Consider the following 24290-nt stretch of genomic DNA (forward strand, 5'->3'; position numbering starts at 1 on the left):
CCATGAGGTGCCACATTGAGCTTCCAGTGACCAGTATGAGAGAGTGTGAGAGCGATAACACCAAATTTAACACACCTGCTCCCTATTCACACCTGAGACCTTGTAACACTAACGAGTCACATGACACCGTGGAGGGAAAATGGCTAATTGGGCCCAATTTGGACATTTCCACTTAGGGGTGTACTCACTTTTGTTGCCAACGGTTTAGACATTAATGGCTGTGTGTTGAATAATTTTGAGGGGACAGAAAATTTACACTGTTATACAGGCTGTACACTCACTACTTTACATTGTAGCAAAGTGTCATTTATTCAGTGTTGTCACATGAAAAGATATAATAAAATATTTACAAAAATGTGAGGGGTGTACTCACTTTTGTGAGATACTGTATGTGCAGCCAATCAGCAGCTAGCTTCCAGTAGTGAACTGCTGCTCCCGAGCATACCTAGGTATGCTTTTCAACAAAGGAGAGAAGAAATCAAATTAGATAATTGAATAAAAAACTGAACAATGTTTAAAAATGTATGCTCTATCTGCATCATGAAAGTTTAATTTTGACTTTGCTGTTCCTTTAAGTAATATAGTTCTTAGAATTACCATAAATATAAAATACCCCAAAAAGCTGCACAATTTCTAACACTTATAATAAACATCATAAAACAAATACATTACAGTATTATAAATTCAATTCATACAATATTATAAATAAAATGCAGCACCCATAAATACATTTAATATATCAAGTTTTACCTTTATCTTATGCACAAATAAAATATACACATTAAACTTGCTAATAAGCTTCATAAAACCTGTGAACCAAATTATAAACAAGCACAGATAAATTATAGTCTTATATACAACTTACAATCTTGTAGCTCGTCCTCATTAAAGTATAAACTTGTTTTTTCCCGTTACTTGTTCCACCTACTGCAGAATATTACATGTATGGCAAATTGTTCCTTCATGTTTATTTGTGTATATTAAATAGTTGTTTTGCTCATTAAAACCATCATCTCTTGCTCATGTAATCTCTTATTGTGCAGCGCATCTAATAGTTAGGTATTAAAATTATCATTAATTATGGGGGTGTTCAGTGAGGAAAACTAGCTATTTTAGATACAAAAATATATCTTTCTTTACCACTTCCTACTAAGAGGTTAATGAATGCGATTATCTCCTGGTTACACATTTTTTCTACAGAGCATACAAACATATTTATCTTTTCATTAGGTGGCCATGCAACGAAGTTGCAGGACAACCTATTGTTATTGTCAAGATTATTATTATTTTTTTTATTATTATTATTATTATTATTATTATTATTCCGCCACTTATTCAAATGCTTATAAAAACAACAGCATAACTCTAAAACTCATGAAACTTGGCACTATGCTAAAGATCTATGCTGTGCATAATCCTATGCAAAATAAATCTCATAGGTCATGTGATCTAGCAGCCATATTGCTTTTTGCTACAAATTTTGACAACCGCTTGAAAATCTTCTTCTCCAGAACCGCTTATGTTACAGCTGTAAAACTTGCTGTGTGTACTGCTGTACTGACCTAGAATAAAGTTTGTTCAAGAAAAGTGATTTACTCACATGACCTAGCTGCCATTTTGAATTGTGCGAAAATCTTTAAACATCTTCTTCTCTGCAACCGCGAAGTGCAATGAAGCGCAATTTTGCACATGTGCTCCTTGTAAGGTCCTCTACCAAGTTTGTTCAAACTGCGAATTTTCCATAATCAACATGGCTGCTATGAGCCATTCGCCTTTTTATCGCTGTTTAATTGCGTAAATTTGCACTTTATGCATTATGTTTACACTATTTAACTATATTACAGTGTAGCAGACACATGAGTACACATAGTCATGACACCTAAAGGCAATATTGCAGTAAAAATTCGCACTGCGCAGTCGCCTTCGTGAAATAAAACATTTGCAAATTTTCATAAAACTTCTGCAAATTGTAGAGGTCTATAGTGAGCATTAGTATGTGCAATTTGAAAGCAATACAATGTATAGCTTGGCGGCGATTTTGTTTCGTATGCGCGTTTTTAAAAAACTACAAAAATCTTCTTCTCCGAAACCGCTTATGGCACAGACTTGAAATTTTGTTTATAGAGTTATCTTATGACTAACATTCAAATTTGTTCAAGAGAAGTTGATAGGTCATGTGGTTTGGCAGCCATTTTGAATTGTTCAAAAACGCTTAACGATATTTTTAAATTAATAATAAAGCAAAAACCGTTTTACAAAAATGCTTTATTTTTGCCATGTTTATTAAGATCTATGGTGACAATTATTGTGCATAATATGGAGGCTGTATATCATATGATCTGGCAGCCATTTTGTTTTATGCAATGCCATCTTGAAAAACGCAAACATTTCGAAAATGTGTTTTCTTTCCAACTGCTATTATTAGAATTGTAAAAACATCTATAAAGCTTTATATTGTCACTTAGCTGCTTTTATGTCATTGCAATGTCGATGCGCATGGCCACCTCTATCGCTGCTTGCAGCTATATTTATTATTATTATTTTTATTATTATTCCGCCAAACTTATACTATTGACCATAACTCTTGAACTGCTAATGCAAAGCTCTTGCAATCAGGTATGCTGGTACAGCCTATTGCTCTGCTACATCTCATGCAATATTGAACTCATAGGTCATAAGGTTACGCAGCCATATTGCTTTTTGCAACAAATTTCGAGAAACGCTTAATAATCATTATCTCTAGAACTGCTAATGTTACAACTTTGAAACTTGCTGTGTTCAGTGCTGCAATGAACTAGATTTGCCATAGCTCAACAGAAGTGCTTTGGTCACATGATGTAGCAGCCATCTTGCATTTTGCGAAAATCTTCAAACATCTTCTTCTCTTAAACCGCTTAGTGCAATAATGCACAATTTTGCACATATACTCCTTGCAAGGTCCTCTACCAAGTTTGTTCAAACTGCAATTTTTCCATATACAACATGGCTGCTGTGAGACATTAACCTTTTTATCGCCATTTAATTGCGTAATTTTTCACTTTATACATTAGTTTTACAATATTTAACAATATTACAGTGTAATAGACACATGATTACACATAGTCATAACCCTTAAAGACAAGATTGCAGTTAAAAAATGCATTGCGCAGTCGCCGGCGTGAAATAAAATATTTGCAAATTTTCATGAAACGTCTGCAAATTATAGAGGTCTATAGTGAGCATTAGTATGTGCAATTTGAAAGCCATACATTGCATAGCTTGGCGGCCATTTTGTTTCGTATGCGCTGTTTTTAAAAACTATAAAAATCTTCTTCTCCGAAACCACTTAAGGCACACACTTGAAATTTTGTTTACAGCGTTATCTTATGACTAACATTCAGATTTGTTCAAGAGAAGTTGATAGGTCATGTGGTTTGGCAGCCATTTTCAATTGTTCAAAAACGCTTAACGATATTTTTAAATTAATAATAAAACAAAACCCGTTTTACAAAAATGCTTTATTTTTGCCATGTTTATTGACATCTATGGTGACAATTATTATGCATAATATGGAGGCTGTATATCATATGATCTGGCAGCCATTTTGTTTTATGCGAATATTTCGAAAATCTATTTTCTCTGCAACTGCTTATGTTAGAACTGTGAAACTTGCAGTATAACCTTATATTGTGACCTAGAGTCACAGTTGTTCATGTTGAAGGAATTGGTCACAAGCTGTGGCAGCCATATTGGTTTATGCGAAAATTTCGAAAACGTGTTGTCTTTCCAACCGCTTATGTTAAAGCTGTGAAATTTGCTGTAAAACAAAATCTTGTGACCTAGAGTTACATCTGATCGTGATGAAAGTATTGGTCATATGGTGGGGCAGCCATCTTGAAAAACGCAAACATTTCGAAAATGTGTTTTCTTTCCAACTGCTAATGTTAGAATTGTAAAAACTTCTATAAAGCTTTATATTGTGACTTAGCTGCTTGTATGCCATTGCAATGTCGATGCGCATGGCCACCTCTATCGCTGCTTGCAGCTATATTTATAGGTTGTGGTTTCAACAGACATGAGCAGACATTTCAAATAACAAAATAAAGGTAAATTAATTTTTTTCAAACAATTTAATACAGTTCAGGAGGTAAAATTGATCACAGTACAATGTACCTTAATTGTTGGGTTATGGATTTGGCTATGGATTTTTTTAATTTTTTTTTTAACAGGTAGCTTTGGTATCTGTTTGGTGACATTGCTTCCTAATGTGATCGAGTATGGTGGGGGAAATGCCAAAATGTGCAAAACCAATGTGTCATTTGTAAACTTTTTTTTTGGGGGGGGGTTGGTAATAAGTCAAAAAAGTGTTGTTTTGGGGTTTAATAATACTTTTTATTTGTGGAATTTGAGAAGTGAAAACTAGTCCAGTCAATGCATCGTTAAGTATTAAGAAAAAAGCGCTTCTGGTAAGCAAGAAAAATGTATGATTGTGATCACATCAGCACTGAAAAGTGCTAATCTGCAAAGAATTACTATCAATCGATAGAACGCATCCCCATAGTAGACTATGAAGCGAGGGATTTAGCGCACCCACGCTGACATGCAGATGTTAGTGCGCTTTAGACTATCGCTTGTGCTATAAAAAATAACTTAGACTTAAATAAATAGACTTGGAGTTCACAAATAGAGGCCCTATTGATTTTGCTTGAGTAATATTAACTAGATTTGAGCATTACGAGGTTTTGGATACCTCTGAATACGGAAGAAGGCGGCCGGTCACTCGTGCTGTACGGATAGTTTCAGAGTCAAATATAATCTTGTAAAACTGAAACACACTATCTGTGCAAATCTACATCCTAGTGTGTTGCAGTGTCACAGGAATAAATTTGACTCAGAAAATAGCCAAGTGGCACCATAGGACCATTCTTCCGCATTTAGAAGTATCTGAAACCTCTGAATACTCATATCTAATGTTAACGCATAATAATGCTAATTATTCATATTTTTGTGCTCTACTTGTATTCTAGCCCTATATAATGACATATGTAATTTACTGATTACTGATCTAGTAAGAAACGGACAAATACACACACATAATGTACTCTATTGCCTTCAAGCAGAAGTTTTAATTCCAAGCAATAATGTTTTATATTTACAGTATATACCTGTTATTAGTCATTCTTTCATACCTAAAAAGTGGAACTGACATTTAAAAGAATTATGAGCAAAATCAGTCAGTAACTAAATGAATTAAAGGGAGAAGAAACCCCCTAAAACTATTTCATGATTCAGATAGAATAAACAATTTCAAACAACATTCCAATTTACTTCTCTTATCAAATTTGCTTCATTGTCTTGTTATCCTTTGCTAAAGGAATATCACTGCACTACAGGCAGCTAGCTGAACACATCTAGTTAGCCAATCACAAGAGACAAATTTGTGCAGGCACAAATCAGCAGCTAGCTCCCACTAGTGTAGGATATGTGCATATTCCTTTTCAACAAGGGATACTAAGAGAATGAAGCACACTTGAAAATAGAAGTGAATTTAAAAGTGTCTTAGAATTACATTCTCTATCTGAATTATGCACGTTTCATTTTGACTTCCCTATCCCTTTAACTAACAATTACTAAATGAATTTGTGTTACATGTGTTATATGCACACCAGTTATTTAGTAATTTTGTTCAGTCATAAAACTAATATGCTTACGTAGGCTGATGTTTGATGAAATATACTTGCATAACTATTGCTGGTAACTGAAGGGTTTTGATACCACCATTACTTAATAAAAATTTTGTTAGTAGACAGTGTTTGCATACGTTTATGGGGGCTGCACTTACCCGCAATGGCAGATTTTATATCAGCGATATGAGTGATATGAAAGACCTGCAACATATTTAGACCTAGATTACAAGTGGAGCTCTATCTACTGTTTGCGCTAGAGTGATAATTTTGGTAGTGGTAAACAATTTTGGCGAGTCTGGTTGCGCTGGTATTACAAGTTGAAAGTCAAAATGTTTTGCTCTGGCACTAACCCGACTTGCGAAAAATGACCTTCTGTTAGCGCAATAACCTACTGCTCCACAGAAGTCAATGGAGCAAAAAAATGTTAAAAAAACACCCTACGAGCGCTAAACATAAACCCCTTCTGTAATAACCCCTAAACTGCCACATAACCATACCCTTGCATTCCTATTGGCTGATTTGAATCTTCAAATTTAAGGGGTACCTCGCATTCCCTATTCAGTGTGCGGCTGGAGACCTCATGAAGAGGAGCTCTATGTTGGTGATCTGAAGAGGAGGACCGATGTCGTTGTTGCCGCCGTCACAGCTGCCACTACCACCACCTCCGGGATAAAGATAAGAAGATGGACCGCCGGGGAGAAGATAAGAAGATAGATGAAGATGGAGTGCCGCCGGGAAGAAGATGGACCACCGATGGGATGAAGATGACACTCTGCCGCCATCAACATGGGTAAGTACCAAATTTGGGATTAGTGTTAGTGGGTGGTTTTTGGGGGGCGGGATGTTTTTTTTTCATAGATTAGGTTTTTTTATTTTAATTTTTTGGGAAGCAAAATAACTAAATGCCCTTTCAAGGTCAATGCCCATCCAAATGCCTTTTTCAGTGCACTTTGTAATTTATGTTTTTTTTTTTGGTAGGTTTTTTATTTTGGGGGTTTGCGGGGTGAGGGGTGTAATATTAGATGGGTTAGTGGGTTTGTTCACAAAAGAGTTGATTCCATTTATGGCAATGCGCTACAAAAGGCCCTTTTAAGGGCTATTGGTAGTTTAGTTTTAGAATTTTTAATTTTTTTAAGGGGTATTAGAATAGGATTAATTATTCAATTTTTTTGTAATTACTTTTTTTATTTCCTGTAATGTTAGAGTTAGTAATGTTTGTTATTTTTTGTAATGTTAGGTTTTTCTTTAGTAATGGTATTTCTAGCACTAATTGTGTGCATATGAAAATGTATCGTCTGCACTTAACATAATGGTAACAGACCTTTTGTTTGACACATTTGTGGTGACCGCTGTGACAGAGGCCAGGGATATGCTGTCTGGGTCCAGTCCCCCACCGAGTCTTATTGCTTTCCTGTCCAGGTCTTCAGTCTCAAGAACGGCTGGTTCATCTACAAAGACAAATCGGGTCACACAAGTCAATCCTATGATCAAGGAACCTATGACATCCACTATGAAATAAGCAACAATGAAAATAAATAAGCAACGTGGCACTAAATTCATCAGAAATGTAAGTCCATTCACTAAACAAAATCTATCTACACATGTTGTAAAACCAGAAGTGCTAACAATACACACATTTACCATTTGTAGTATTTCATTTTTTTTTCTAATTTGTCCCACTTTTTTCTACAGCTGCTAAGCAGTGGTTCTCAACCAAAGTGACCTCAAGGTCCGGTAAATTTTAGCTAGACATGTCCAGGGCCCGGTAGTTTATATATATATATATATATATATATATATATATACATATATATATATATATATATATATATATATATATATATATATATATATATATATATATATATATATATATATATAGTGAGCAGCATGGGCGGGCTGATCAGCCAGGCAAATAGAGGGACCAGCAAGTAGGGGGGGGGCACAAATAGCATCTCCACAGATCCTGGTGCATTCCTTAAGCTGGAGTTTTCAGTTGCCCTATCAGTAAATAAGCAAAAAAAAGTATGGGTTTAGTGGGGGCACTGGCAGGGGTCTGTTGCTGTGAGGGCCATGGAGTGTGGGGTCTGGCCCTGGAGGATGGGTGCCCTTTCTCTTTACCTTAATGTTGGGGGTCCTGGCTCTGGAATACATTTTGGTCAGTGTGAGACAGTGTTCCTGGGGGCCTTGATTGGTATCAGTCTACCCCTGGTGTGCAGTGGGGTAAGAGTGTGCAGTGGGGGCATGACAGGTCGGGGCCCACCAGCAGGGCTATCACGGCCCGGTACTGGGCCACGGCCCGGCTGTTGAGAAACCAGGTGCTAAAGTGTATTTCAATTTTTGTTTTTGAAAAATGCATGTTCCTGTCTCAAATAAAAGTGCACAAACATTTTGTATAAAATATTTTCATTCTTAATTCCTGCTTTATCATGGCCATGATAATAAAAAAAAACCTTTTGTGTTTAACATTCCTATAATGAAAAAAGATAGAGTAGGCTCCAGTTTTGCTACTGGTCCGTACAGGGGATCCTGTTCCCATGAGACTTTTCAAGTAAGTCAAGTGCAATTTGTAGACTTTTCAGTTGACTCTGGACTGCATTAAAATGTAAGATACTTATAGCGTGAAACATTCTAATTACAAACCATGTTAAAACCATTAAAAGATTAACTTGAAAGTCCATCCCAAATCAGAAGCCTTACATACAGTATATAATACTTTTCAGGGGTGTAACTACAGAAGTCTCGATTGAGACAGGCCACACAAATCTAGGGGTCTTTATTGGCATTTCTATAGGAGTGTAAAGTTCCTAAAGAAGTGCAGCACATTCTTCCCAGTGCACCATGCAGAGGGTTACTGTCCAACCCTCACATCCAAAATACAGTAGAATCAGCAGCTCTTAAAAGTTAAAAGAGACCCTTATCTCAAACTAGGTCATGCACAGAAAGAATATTTCAGGCATGGTGCCCTTAATCATTGTTTTGTTAGAAGACATGATTAAGGGCTTTATGCCTGAAATTTATTTCTGTACATGACTCAATGTTAAGAAAAAAAATGTATTTTCTAACTATTGAATGATGGTATTTGATGTAGGGGGCCCTGGTGGTGCATGGACTCCTACTGAATAATTCCTGGCTTCTCAGTATTCCCCCGACTCAGAAAAACAGGGCTCACAGTGAATAAAAATTACTGCATATGGATTTGCCTTTAGAAACATGGTGGTAGGGTTTCCAAGATGACTGCCACAGTGTTGTTATTGAGTCAAATGTACCACATATTTGGTTGAGGAAGTGCATATTCCTCAAGTGCATAAGGTTGAGGAAGTGCATATTCTTTGGCGTTGATTAACTAAGGGGGTAGGATAACTCACAGTCACAAAGAAGCAGCTCCTCTTGATCCTATGGGATGCCAGCTCAGCCTCAACTGAGAGTAAGGGAGCTAAGGAAAATATCTAGTTATGCCCCTGATTCTTGTGTGTGGTGATCAAGGTGACAATTCCAGATGCTGTTATTTATGTTACAAGTGAAATCTAAACTTTATTAAACATTGGAGTTTTCTTGATCTTGCCTTACAATGAAATCGTACAAGCATCTATGAATCTAGGCCAATGTATGCACTGATAGGTGATTCTTTTCGATCCCATTCTGGTCAGCCTGTTACACTGCAGGAAACTTCCAATTTGTGAAGGACACATGTAAGCTAAAAGAGGCTGTACCCTTAGTGGGCACCATCTTATAGGACATAGATCTGTGCATTTCTAACTGAGCTCTATTTTTGTGTCTTATTTCACTTGCCTTTTGATCTATAGTATGTCTTAGCCCTAATCATCACCATCTCCTACTGTAAACTACAGTACTTTTCTTACATTGTATTTGTCTTGTGGAACTTTCTTCCTTGCTCTTTAAGACTCCTTCAAACACGACAGGCGAACTTCAAAGCCCCCTAATGTCTCTCCCCTCCAAAAGTGTTCTACTCATTGACCTGCACAAGACACCCTTGATCAACTCTACCCTATGTTCAACTGACAACTTCAATTAACCCTTACATCCTTCCATCTTTAACTATCATTAATTAGATTGTAGACTGTCTTTACAAGCTTTTTTGGTTGTTGTTTTTTCACTGTACCCCCTTATACTGCTGTAGCATTAATTGGCATATTACAAACATGTGATGATTTAAATTTAAAATATTTCCCATACAATTCTCTAGAGTTAATAGGTTTGCTATGAGTGCATAATATCATATGGTGCAAACAAACTGTTCTATTGATGTAAGTCAAGGGTGCCGCCAATTCTTTTTAAGATACTGTACAGCAAAGACTCAATAATACTACAACAACCCCTTATCAATCACCATGTACCATATATGTGGATTACTATTTTATGATCTTTTACAAATTTGTCTATTTGTCAGCAGTGCTGTTGTCTACAATCCAGGTAACATTTTTGCATATAGGAGTTGATCACAATCTATTAGTTTGTTTATGCCAATACAATTATTGTCAGTCTATTTTTCCAGAGATCACAATCACAAAATGCCTTGTTGTTTATACCCCTCAAGCACAAATGGTTCACTCCCAAAAACAACAAAACAAATCTCTATTTGCCTTAAAATACAAAATGGCTAAACTTATTGATGAATTGATTGATTTATCCCTCTTAGTAGGGTGAAGTGATGCTGATAAGTGACGTGTGCAGTTACCCTGTTGTGTTCCAAAACCATAGAAATGTGTGTATGTATTTTTAAAAGATTTGAATAGAAGCATTATGGGTACAACATAAGCATTATGGGTACAACAGAAGCATTATGGGTATAACTGGCATGTTTGGCCTTGTGGATTTCAGTAATTGTTATTAGTGTAAAAGCGCTTATTATTATTTTTGTTAACTTAAATTAAATGAGCAGGTAGCTTTGGCTTCTGACATTACTTCCATAGTCATCCAATACGATCGGGGGCTTTGCTCATGTCCACAAACCAATGTTCCTTTAGAAAACCTTTTTGTGGTACTGGGTAATAAGTTGAAAAACCCTTGTATGGGGTTTTTCAAGTCCTTGTAGCTGTGACATTTGATAAGTAAAACTGGCACCATAAATGTGCCTTTAAGTATGGAGAATTTGGATTGTGATCAGTAAAACAGGACTGACACATGTCAAGGAACTGTTTTTTTCACCAAAACCAATAGTCTATTACCTTTTAATTAATTGATTAATCTGGTAATGTTTGTATGTGATGGTGCTGCTTCCTGATGTATTACAATAAGGCATGAATGATTTCAGTGTGTTTAGCACATGCACAAAGCCAGTGTTATATCCGATTGCTTAATAAGGTAATTAGATAATGTGTTATCTGATGGTTTATCATGTATTGTTTGTTGTGGAAAATGCACTTGAAAATGTGTCAACAATTATAAAAAAAAATTTGGATTATGATCAGCCCAAACAGAATTGACATGTTAAGTATAGGGTCATTTTTTACTGAAATAATAATGAAAAGGCAAAGAGTGTTGCAGATAAACACTGAAAATAACTGATTGCGTTCACCTCAATATCAAAACGGGCTCATGCGCAGGTGGTAACACAAAGATAATTATCAAATGATAAATTGTTGTTATCAGCCCCTTAGTCTTTATTGCTTTACAAATACTTTGTTTCAAAATTGTTTCAAAATTACAGCTCTAATGAAATGCATTCAATTCCATAAACGTCTTATTTTCCTTAGCTGAGAGTCTATGATTTAGAATTGTGAATTTTATAGAAATATGATAAAACTGAATATAAAACATGATTGCAAAAGTTATAACTCAGACTAAAAACAAATAAACACACCTGGGAAGAAGATGAGTAATTTGAAACTAATTATAAACGTTATGACATTTATATGGATAAACTGAATTTATATTGTGTTTTACAACTCAGAAATATTCTTGATAGCTTAATTTTTTTCAACACTTTCTGCATCTTTAAAGTGTAAAACAAAAGATTGCCCCTATTTCCCAGCAAAACAGCTAACAAATGATTTAAGTAATTAGGCAAAATGAGTATTATAATGTCCATGAAAAGGAATAAATAACTCTTTTTAACATGGGCTTTAGACGACCTGTTACCTACTCCTCTGACCTTGTGTGATTTGGTGACAAGATAATCAGAGGTCTCATGGACAAGTACCAATAAATATTACAGCAGTCTATAGTGATATAACAAGACAAAGAAGCCTGTATCTTTATATGATAACCACTGGAATTCCTTACCTTGCCGCCTGGTCTCCTCCTTGGGTGGACGCATCTTTCCAAGTTTCATCGCTGAAAATACCCCTTTGCCAACTCTGTGAAAAAGGAAATGTTAAATAAATTAGCGCTGAATTGATGAATAAGAGTTTTTAGATAGTTTCAACCCGATGAGACCATATTCATGTTGGCTTGAACATGTGACACTGGCAGCGATTCTGCAAATTGCTTTAGTAAATATGAGTGAAGAGGATGCTGCCATTCTACGGAAAATAGGTCTCATCTGCATTACCTGTTGATTTTGCTAAGGAACATATCACCATTTTTATTAGAATGTCATTTGTGATGGTTAAAATGTTGCTGTTTTTACTAAATTTGCTTCACCATGAGACGGTTCACTTGCTGCAAATTAACCATTTACCACATTCCGTTACCTACCTTGTCTTGGTATAGTATCGTTCTGTTTAATTGCATATAAATTGTAATATATTTCACTTTCCATTCAATAAAAGTTACACAAGAATAATACTGTAGTAAGTTAATTGTTTTACTCTCAAGTGAAAGAGAGAGAGCAAAGGGACACATGTTGGGTAGTTTGTATTTGATATTATAAATAAGCTGTCTTTCCCCACTACAAGCAGTAACAGCACATTAAGCTAATTGTATTTGTAAAGGTATTTTATGAAGAGGAAACTTTCTGATCCCCAAACTCTCTCCCTATTAAAGGGGTATAAAATACCAAAATCATCTTTTGTGATCCAGACACAGCGTACAATTTTAATTAAAAGTTTCCAATTTACGTCTTTTATCTAATTTGCTTTGTTCCTATGGTATTTTTTGTCGAGTGTCTGGCGCTCTTGCATATGAATAACATTCTTGCAAAACTGCTGCCGTATAATGCGCTAGACAATTGCACACTCCTGATGTGCTCTTTAACAAAAGATACAAAGAGAATGAAAAATTTGATAATAGAAGTAAATTAGAAAGTTGTTTAAAATTGTGTGCTCTATCTGAATCATGAAAGAAACATTTTGGGTTTCATGTCCCTTTAATGACATAAATGTGTGCATCTTTTCTACATACGTCAGAACTTCAGAAAAAAACAGAAATTATGTTTTAAAGCACAAGGACCCAGACACGTTACTGTATGGTCACCTTTACATATCAATCAAATCTTCTCTCATGTTCTTCATTACAACTTAAAACAAGAAAAGGGGTCAGCTTTATACAAGAAGAAATGGTCTGATGTAGCAAATATTTTATTTTGTAATTAAAAACTGTCCTTCCACAAGGGGCTCCAATAATTGTCATTCCCACAGATACAGTCATTAATAATGATATATCATATACATTAAAAAATAATATCATATATATATATATTTATATAATTATAAAATCTAATTTTGAATTCCAATAAAAGCACTGTCTCACTCTTAAAGGGACATAAAAATCCTTTATTTTCTTTCATGATTCAGATAGAGCATACACTATTAAACCATTTTCCAATTTACTTTATCAAATTTGCTTAATTCTCTTGGTATCCTTTGTTGAATGTGTAGCAATGTACTACTAATAGCTAGCTCAACGAATTGGTAAACCAATGACAACAAGCATATAAATGCATCCACCAATCATCAGCTAGCTCCCAGTAGTGCTACCTAGGTATGCTTTCCAACAAAAATACAAAGGAAATTAGATAAAAGTAGATTGTAAAGTTGTTTAAAATTGCATGCTTTGAGTCAAGAAAGACAATTTTGGGGTTTTATGTCCATTTAGGGCCATAATACCCAAATGTTGAAACACTTGAATGTGATGCAGCATAGCTGTAAAAAGCTGACTAGAAAATATCACCTGAGCATCTTTATGTAAAAAAAGAAAGATATTTTACCTCAAAAGTTTCTCAGTAGCCACATCCCATTGTAAAGGACTTCTAAGCAGCAAATCAGTATGTCTGTCCCGGGACAGCTAAGGGTTGAGCCTCGTGCACTCTCATGTTATTTCCCTATTCAGTTTAAAGGAAGTTTACTATGAAATCTCATGAGAGTTAAGTCAAATCTCATAAGATCACAGTAAAAGAGTTCATGACCTCAGCACTGTTGATGCTGATTGGCTGCTGTTCATTCCTTCATTTTTTTTTATTATTTTTTTTACCTGCAGCTGGGCTGCAGCTGAGTATAACTTTTTACACATAACTTACTCTGCTGGGCTGAGGAAATTGTGAGGTAAAATATCTTCCTTTTTTACATAAAGATGCTCAGGTGATATTTTCCTGTCAGCTTTTTATAGTTATACTGCATTAGTTTCAAGTGATTTAGCATAGGAGTATTATGTCCCTTTAAGTATCTATAAAACAGATTGACCATTTGCATTAAATAAACTTTCTGCTTAAAGGGACAGTATAGTCAAAATAAAATGTTCATTATTCAGTAGAATGTGCAATTTTAAACAACTTTCCAATTTACTTCTATTATCAAATAGAAAAGTAAATTTTATTTAAAATGTTGTGCTCTGTCCAACCCATTTAAGTTTCATTTTGACTCCCCAGTCCCTTTATACACTTGCCATTTACTCAAGGCCAATTTAATAATATTCCTTAACTAAAGAAATTATTAACCTCTTGGTTGCCAAAAAGGGTAACGTGTTTCATAGCATAGTGCTGCTACTCTCTTAAAGGGACTATAAACATTTATAAGATATTTATATCAAATGTTTAGTTATGCATAATGAAACAACTTTATGATATACTTTTATTATGTATTTCCCCAACTTTTAATGTAATTCAGTACTGAAAATGGATGAATTTCTAATTCTCAGGACTTGAAATGCACCCTGTTGGACAGTTTTTGAGTTACACAGGCTTCATAGTCATCAAGATCTACATTTAAGAATGTACTAGTTTTCACATAAAGAAGTTTTTGACTAGAGCAATAAATCATTGTAGAACACCAGAGCCCATTTATTCTTGGTTCCTCTAGGGCAGAGCTTGCTATTCACGGTGCAGGCCCGGTCTACTCTGCTATTTTTAAATCAATCAAACCTACCTTGCAGCCTAAAACATGAGATAGGAGCAGCTATTGATCTTGGGGTTCTTAAACTGTTAGTCAACCTGCCAGATTGTAATTTATTGTGTTACTGATCTTGATTTATTACCGTTTTGTGATTTTTATACGGCATGAGATTAAATCATTTGTCAGGCTTCTTTATGGGTTAGGGTACGATTTTGAGCTCTCTTCTTATTTAATTAAGTTTAAAGACTAATTGTGCTTTAGGACAATGTTGGCAGACTAAACAATGCCTAGATTTAGAGTTCTGCGTTAGCCGTCAAAACCAGCGTTAAGGGGTCCTAACGCTGGTTTTTACCGCCCGCTGGTATTTAGAGTCAGTCAGGAAAGGGTCTAACGCTCACTTTCCAGCTGCGACTTTTCCATACCGCAGAACCCCTTGCGCCAATTGCGTATCCTATCTTTTCAATGGGATCTTCCTAACGCTGGTATTTAGAGTCTTGGCTGAAGTGAGCATTAGAACTCTAACGACAAGACTCCAGCCGCAGAAAAAAGTCAGCAGTTAAGAGCTTTATGGGCTAACGCCGGTTTATAAAGCTCTTAACTACTGTGCTCTAAAGTACATTAACACCCATAAACTACCTATGTACCCCTAAACCGAGGCCCCCCACATCGCCGCCACTCTAATAAAAATTTTTAACCCCTAATCTGCCGACCGGACACCGCCGCCACCTACATTATCCCTATGTACCTTTAATCTGCTGCCCCTAACATCGCCGACCCCTACATAATATTTATTAACCCCTAATCTGCTGCCCCCAACGTCGCCGCTACCTTACCTATACTTATTAACCCCTAATCTGCCGACTGGACCTAACCGCCACTAATAAATGTATTAACCCCTAAACCGCCTCACTCCCGCCTCGCAAACCCTCTAATAAATAGTATTAACCAATAATCTGCCCTCCCTGACATCGCCGCCACCTAACTTCAAGTATTAACCCCTAATCTGCCGACCGGACCTCACCGCTACTATAATAAATGTATTAACCCCTAAAGCTAAGTCTAACCCTAACCCTAACACCCCCCTAAGTTAAATATAATTTTAATCTAACGAAATAAATTATTTCTTATTAAATAAATTAATCCTATTTAAAGCTAAATACTTACCTGTAAAATAAACCGTAATATAGCTACAATATAACGAATAATTATATTGTAGCTATTTTAGGATTTATATTTATTTTACAGGCTACTTTGTATTTATTTTAACTAGGTACAATAGCTATTAAATAGTTATTAGGCTGTTTCTGTATCTATTGTTCTTTTGGTAGAATGCAAAAGTGCATAAGGATAATCTGCTGGAGCATGCTTAGAAGCTGTGAACTCAGTTGAAATACAATGCCTGTGTCTAAACACTGATAAGAGGGGTGGAGTTGGCTGCTACAGGCAGCTAAGCTATGTAATTCATCTTGTTTATGTTTTAAAATTATTTTAAAATACTTGCCAGCTATTTTTAACCAATTTTTTTATGCAAACTATTTTTAATGAATTAGCCCTTTTAGGTTATGCACAGATCTCAACCTGTTTTATGTCCCATTCATCTCCTAACCACAACCCTTAATCATAGCAATAACCTTAATCTCCAATCATAACCCTAAGGATAACCCTAAACATAACCCTAATCATAGTATCATTGCCTATTTTTAAATGTTGTAGACAAAGCTGCTGCAGGGTTTTGGCTCTGGCGTTCACAGCTACATTATTGTGTTCAGATACCATATAATTGTGCATATGACAGAGATATCTGGACACTGTAAAGAACTTCTCTGAATAACATTAGTATAATTACGAGCCCGTGGGTTACACTGAGTACCTGCGTGCCTCATAACTCTAAGGAGTCATTCACTAAGCAACAGGACAATGAATGAGCTCTAGTGAAAGGCTGCACAGAATAGCATAGGAACCAGTATACAATACAGTATATGTCCCTGTAGTTCATACATTAATGTGTTTAATATCTGTGATCACATTACTTTATTTTATGCCAATACATTTCAGTGTAACCGGTGCCCATCACCAGATGCAATTTACTTAAAGATATTTCTTGAGTTTTAGAGAATCTTTATCTTTTTAAACTATAGAGTTAAAGGGACACTGAACCCAATTTTTTTTCTTTTGTGATTCAGATAGAGCATGCAATTTTAAGCAACTTTCTAATTTACTCCTATTATCAATTTTTCTTCGTTCTCTCGCTATCATTATTTGAAAAAGAAGGCATCTAAGCTTTTTATTTATTTCAGTACTCTGGACGGCACTTTTTTATTGGTGGATGAATTTATCCGCCAATCAGCAAGGACAACCCAGGTTGTTCACCAAAAATGGGCCGGCATCTAAACTTACATTCTTGCATTTCAAATAAAGATACCCAGAGAATGAAGAAAATTTGATAATAGGAGAAAATTAGAAAGTTTCTTAAAATGTCATGCTCAATCTGAATCACGAAAGAACATTTTTGGGTACTGTGTCCCTTTAACATAACTTAACCCTTTTATAACCATGGGTATTTTGCACATTAAAGGCATATAAAACGCTAGAAATGTATTTTGTGATTCAGGCAAAACATACTATTTAAAAAAAAGTTTCAAGTTGACTTCTATTATCAAATTTTCTTTGTTCCCATGATATTCTGTGTTGAAGAGATACCTAGGTAGGCATCTGGAGCACTACATGACAGGAAATAGTGCTGCCATATAGTGCTCTTGCAAATGAATGACATTCTTGCAAAACTGCTGCATATAGTGCTCCAAAAATGGACTGGCTTCTAAGCTTACGTCCCTGCTTTTCAAAAAAAGATACCAAGAGAATGAAGAAAAATTGATAATAGACGTAAATTAGAAAGTAGTTTAAATTGAATGCTCTATCTGAATCATAAAGAAAAATTTGGAGTTTTATGTCCTTTAAAGATCTAAGTTTCACTTGGGTCTTTGATGTGCTGTATTTGTTACAAACCCCCTGATTGGCTCTAGGTGTTATGGGCGTGGCATACATCGAGGGAGGTAGCTGATTGGGTGTATGATCCAAGCTGTGGGAAACAGATAGGATCTAAAGGTTTGTTTGCTGTTTGTGTCGATAGACCTGAGGGAGTTAGTGAGTAATTTGTCCCTAGGAATAAATTGTGCCCAGGCATGCACTTGCAATATTAACTGAACCATTAACTCCCTGCACCCTTAAAGGGCCATTATACACTCATTTTTTCTTTGCATAAATGTTTTGTAGATGATCTATTTATATAGCCCATAAAGTTTTTTTTTTAAATAAATGTATAGTTTTGCTTATTTTTAAATAACATTGCTCTGATTTTCAGACTCCTAACCAAGCCCCAAAGTTTTATGAGAATACCGTCAGCTACCTTCTCCAGCTTGCTCCTGTTTGTGTAAAGGGTCTTTTCATATGCAAAAGAAGGGGGGGGGGGGGGAGGGTCTTATTTCCCACTTGTAATGGGCTTTCCGACTGCCTTTTCAATAGAGCTAAACTGAAAGCTTCTAAGTAAGTTTTTAAACAGTTTTATACTGGATTTTTATATCAGTATCTGTGCATCTTATTCTTTATAGTAGTGTCTGTTACATGCAGTTATATGAAAATGAGTGTATACTGTCCCTTTAATAGTTAGTTTTGTGGCCAACTTTTTCCATCCCAAAATATTTTTGGAACTACTGCTACATCTAAAGGGTTAAATTTGTGATAACACCTATATTTGTCAACAGACTCAGAAACAATGATAATGATAGATAAATGTATCTACAATTAGGAGATAGCCATTGTTTTTTAAACAAAAATTTGAGGGTCTGGGAATCTGAGCAACTTGTAAACATTCCAAGTGTGACCAAATCATTACACAAGTATTATATTATACGTCCATAATAGTAATCAGTGCTCCAAATAATCAAAGCTCAATTCACAATTCTCTTAAATATATATCAAGGCCCAATAGGTTGATTATATGGTCCAAATTTGCTACAAAATGGCTTGAGCGCAATTCAAGTTAACGCTCGTCGGGTTAGAGCGTCCTCAGAACTCTGGTTAACTGTTTTGCGAAACAAAAAAGTTTCCAAAAACACAACAAAAATACATCACAAATAGTTACAATCATAATAACACCATCTAATAAAAATTATTTTTAAAAAATTGCACAAAAAAGTTATAAACGCTCAAAGATATGAGGTCTCAGGTGTTAGAAAAAAAGGCTGCAAAAGGGCTGTAACAGAGATAAATAAATATCTAAATATGTATAACTATGTATATAAATATATATATATGTGTGTGTGTGTGCATATGTATTTATATGTGTATATATGTACTAACAGACATATAAACACATACTGTAAATATATGTACGCACATATAGACATTTATATAAGTGCACTGAAGCCCTTTGCAGTTAAGTAGATGAAAACATGAAACAGCATATTTATAAAATATTAATATTTAATAAATTGTTTAACTATGTATTTACTCTAAATATTTCTGATTCCAGTATTCTGCACATAGGGAAAAATGTTCTAAGTATTTATAAATAGATATTCCTATATATACAGTATATACTGTATACATATATATATATATATATATATATATATATATATCTCAGTATATATCTATACCTAAATATAATCATCTATATATAGGTATAGATATATATTGTACCAAATACTATCAAAGATATGTAGAAATATTTATTTATAAATTAATAGAACATATTATTCTATGTGAAGAACATTTGAATGTGAAATATTCATATTTTCATGTTGGGTTAGCGCACTTGAGAATATGCAATCAGGTATTTTGCTGGAGTAGGGTGCTAGGTTTTCTTTCCACTTTTTTGGGGGGAATACGTGAATGCACAGGCGATATTCTAAATTCGTCTTTTTGCGCTCGTCGGGTTAGCGCATGAGCGAAAACAGTTCACTTTTAACTTGTAATATGAGCATAACCTGGCGAGCATAAAAAGCTTAGTTAATGGTCTAGCGGTAGCATTAAATAGCGCTTCTCTCATAATCCAGTACTTTGTAAATTAAAGTTTGGAAGTTCTGTTCTGTTGTCCTACCCACAGCAACCCCTTAGAAAGGGATAGAATGGTCACACTTGAAATATGCATTACTATGCTTCAATTTTAAACTGAAACATTTTTGCACTATACTTCTATAAGCAACAATGCTTCTAGTATAAGATGTTACTGTTTCAGCTGCATACGCACATATGCTAACTGTGACTAGAGTATCATGACTCAAACACCAGGGGGCATATTTATTAAGCTTTGTATGGAACTTGAGGTCCCTTGTTTCCGGCGGCGGACAGAAATCAACCCGATCAAATACGATTGGGTTGATTGACACCCCCTGCTAGCTGCCGATTGGCCGCAAATCTGCAGGGGGCAGCATTGCACCAGCAGTTCACAAGAACCGCTGGTGCAATGATAAATGCCGACAGCGTATGCTGTCGGCACTTATCGATGTGCAGCGGACATTATACGCTACTTCGTATCATGTCCACTCACACATTGATAAATATACCCCCATGCCTGCTCAGACAACTGGTGCTGGTGTGTATTGCATCAGTGCACACTTGTGTCACACAAGCCATCTCTGACTCACTGAGATGGTGTGGTGTGTAAATGCTGATGCACAGGGCACTCACAGCATATGTGTGTATGCCACTAAAAAAAGTAATACTGTTTAATAAAAGCATTTTTGCTAATAGAGAGTAGATTGCAAAATATTATTTGATTTAAAATTGAAAGGCGCCCATTCACATTTCAGGTTTGGTCTTTCTATACCTTTAATTGTAAATGTCCCAGTTTTATGTATATAACAGGGAACTAACCATCCACACTCCACCCACTTCCAAAATGTCTAATATAGAAAACCCCACCCACAAACATTTTACTAATCCACCTCCAAAATCATACTGACTCCTCCTCAAATCTCCTTGTCCCAGAAACACTGCCAGATATGCACTGCTGTCTCATTGTCACACTAACCATACCAATGTTAAGAGCAAATATTATAAATATTTCATTTGGTGTGTAAGAAAACTGTCAGCAAACATTATAAGCTTTATAAGCAGATGTTATAAGCTTTATAAGCAAATGTTATAAGCTTTGTATCTGCACTAAAATGTAAAGAAAATAAAAACAGCACCCACGTTACTATTCACTCTTTTAACACCTTGAGTGCTAACGACGGCTCTGAGCCATCGCAGAGTTTCCCACTCAGGTGCTAACGACGGCTCAGAGCTGTCGCTAACACTCTCCCACCTTGAGGGGGATCTGGAGGCTCCCACCCCAGCGATCGGGCCTATATAGTGACAGGCATCACCGGGGCTTCACGTTTTGCGTGGTGACATCACGCGCAATGACGTGATGATGTCACAGCGTAACTTTATTAAAAAAAAGACAATGGACAGTATAGGGAAAGGGGGCATGCTGATTAGAAGCCTGTATCTCAGTAATCGCCTAACCTATCCAACAGTATAAGTGTTGGGGATCTGAAGAAAAAAAACCAAAGTTTCAAAAAAATAAAAAATAAAAAACCTTCAATTCAGCTTAGCACCCAGGTGGGAAAGTGCTTAGCACTCAAAGGGTTAATTAAGTTTTTTGGTTATCTAGCTGCCAGCTTTGTATGTAGGAAAAAACAATGCTACATTAGTTGCTAAGTGATAGGGTGATTTCACAGCTAAAAACAAATCAGGGGCACTCGAGGAGTTGTCACATCAATTGGGGCTTAATAAAAATAATACCAGATGGTACGTAACATTATTTATAACAATAACCGGATGAGATGCTTCATACTAAACTGTCTGCAAATTACTCTCTAAATATCATTTAACTGCTTCCTATTACACTTGTGGTTGGTATCAACATAGGAGTAATTATATATACAGTATATATACTATATATATATATATATATATATATATATATATATACACACATAAAATAAATACATTGGATCAGAATAAGACAAGTGTAGAGATGGGCATCCAAAGAAAAAAAAAATTTGGGGGGGGCAAAAAAAATTAAATAGGCCCTGACAATATAAATATATATATATAAACTAAATTTGCACTTGTCAGGTTAGCGCAACTGAAGACTCGCGTAAAGAGTTAGGGCGAAATTAAAAGTTGCATTAAACGCAACATAAATACATTAAAATAAAGTATACACTCATATATACACTATCTAATAAAAAGTTTACTACTGGCCGTGTTTGTGCACGAGCAAAAGCGCTAAATTGCGCACTACTTGTATTCTGGCCATATATATTTTGGAGTCACTATTTGATAAACACATTGATGATATATTTTTTTGTGTGTAATAAAATGAATGACTTTATCCAGACTCCTTATAAATGAAAATAGAATAGTTGTGTTTATTAATTTAATTTAGTGTTTTGCTTAATTGATTTGTTGCATTATACAGTTATAAAAAAGATTTAAAAAAATCAAAAGAACCAACAAAAGTTAACACATAAAGCCTAAAACAGTGCATTGCCTAAGATATGTAAAATACACATTTTCCTATTTTTGCTAACAAATTATTCCAGTATGTGAGAAGGAGGACTCTGCAAATAAACCCAGAACAGATTTATTATTTGCTTTTGTTATAGGGACAGGGAACACAATTGTTCTCATGATTCAGATAAAGAATACAATTTTAAACAACTTTACAATTGACTTCTATTATCTAATTTGATTCATGATTTAGGTATCCTTTTTTGAAAAGCATAGCTAGGTAGTCTCAGCACCTGGGTGCTATTTGCTGATTGGTGGCTTCACAAATAAAATACAAATACACACACAGCATGGAGAAGGGGGCGTGACCTCATGTAAAAAATTTGCCTTCAGGAAGCTCACTCCCCACCACTGTAAAATGTATTCTGGGAATAAGTCCAGAACTGCAGAATCACAATACTGAGAGTGAACTAGTAAACTACAAATTCCAGAATGCTATATAACTCTCAGAATACTGTGCTTCTTCCTCTAAAATGGGGCTACATTCAGGGGGATTAAAAGAAGAAAAACATCCGGGGGGGGGGGGGGAATGCTCTCTTGCACTCCCCCCTTGTAGACACCCATGGTCATCAGCAAAAATGCGTCATGTCAATGGTCATTGGGCACTCTGTGTGTTGCAAAGATACAAAAGCCAAAAGCTTCACTATTAATGTTATGCATCAGTGATGGCCATAGGCTCATGGTGTAACATGCAATACCAGTGATGGCCATAGGCTCATGGTGTAACATGCAATACCAGTGATGGCCATAGGCTCATGGTGTAACATGCAATACCAGTGACGGCCATAGGCACATGGTGTAACATGCAATACCAGTGACGAACATAGGCTCATGGTGTAACATGCAATACCAGTGACGGCCATAGGCTCATGGTGTAACATGCAATACCAGTGACGGTCATAGGCACATGGTGTAACATGCTATACCAGTGACGTTCATAGGCTCATGGTGTAACATGCAATACCAGTGACGGCCATAGGCACATGGTGTAACATGCAATACCAGTGACGGCCATAGGCTCATGGTGTAACATGCAATACCAGTGACGGTCATAGGCACATGGTGTAACATGCAATACCAGTGACGGCCATAGGCACATGGTGTAACATGCAATACCAGTGACGGCAATAGGCTCATGGTGTAACATGCAATACCAGTGACGGCCATAGGCACCTGGTGTAACATGCAATACCAGTGACGGCCATAGGCACATGGTGTAACATGCAATACCAGTGATGGCCATAGGCACATGGTGTAACATGCAATACCAGTGACGGCCATAGGCACATGATGTAACATGCAATACCAGTGACGGCCATAGGCTCATGGTGTAAAATGCAATACCGGTGATGGCCATAGGCACATGGTGTAACACGCAATACCAGTGATGGCCATAGGCTCATGGTGTAACATGCAATACCAGTGACGGCCATAGGCACATGGTGTAACACGCAATACCAGTGATGGCCATAGGCTCATGGTGTAACACGCAATACCAGTGATGGCCATAGGCTCATGGTGTAACATGCAATACCAGTGACGGTCATAGGCACATGGTGTAACATGCAATACCAGTGACGGCCATAGGCTCATGGTGTAACATACAATACCAGTGACGGCCATAGGCTCATGGTGTAACATGCAATACCAGTGACAGCCATAGGCACATGGTGTAACATGCAATACCAGTGACGTTCATAGGCTCATGGTGTAACATGCAATACCAGTGACAGCCATAGGCACATGGTGTAACATGCAATACCAGTGACGGTCATAGGCTCATGGTGTAACATGCAATACCAGTGACGGCCATAGGCACATGGTGTAA

The 24290-nt window shown here is 36.1% G+C and overlaps 1 protein-coding gene across 1 annotated transcript in view; it reads right to left on the reverse strand.

The window, feature by feature from the left end:
• The window catches only part of OTOF (otoferlin), a 742062-nt gene that overhangs the window by 221994 nt on the left and 495778 nt on the right, over window positions 1–24290 (reverse strand). Inside the window, exons 6-7 of the mRNA XM_053709494.1 lie at window positions 11913–11986; window positions 6988–7114 (exon numbers count right to left, since the gene is read on the reverse strand). Of these exons, the coding sequence (XP_053565469.1) occupies window positions 6988–7114; window positions 11913–11986 (201 nt within the window). The remainder of the gene's footprint in view (window positions 1–6987; window positions 7115–11912; window positions 11987–24290) is intronic.

The sequence above is a fragment of the Bombina bombina genome, chromosome 4 (assembly GCF_027579735.1).
Source record: "Bombina bombina isolate aBomBom1 chromosome 4, aBomBom1.pri, whole genome shotgun sequence".
In the NCBI taxonomy this organism is placed as follows: Eukaryota; Metazoa; Chordata; class Amphibia; order Anura; family Bombinatoridae; genus Bombina; species Bombina bombina.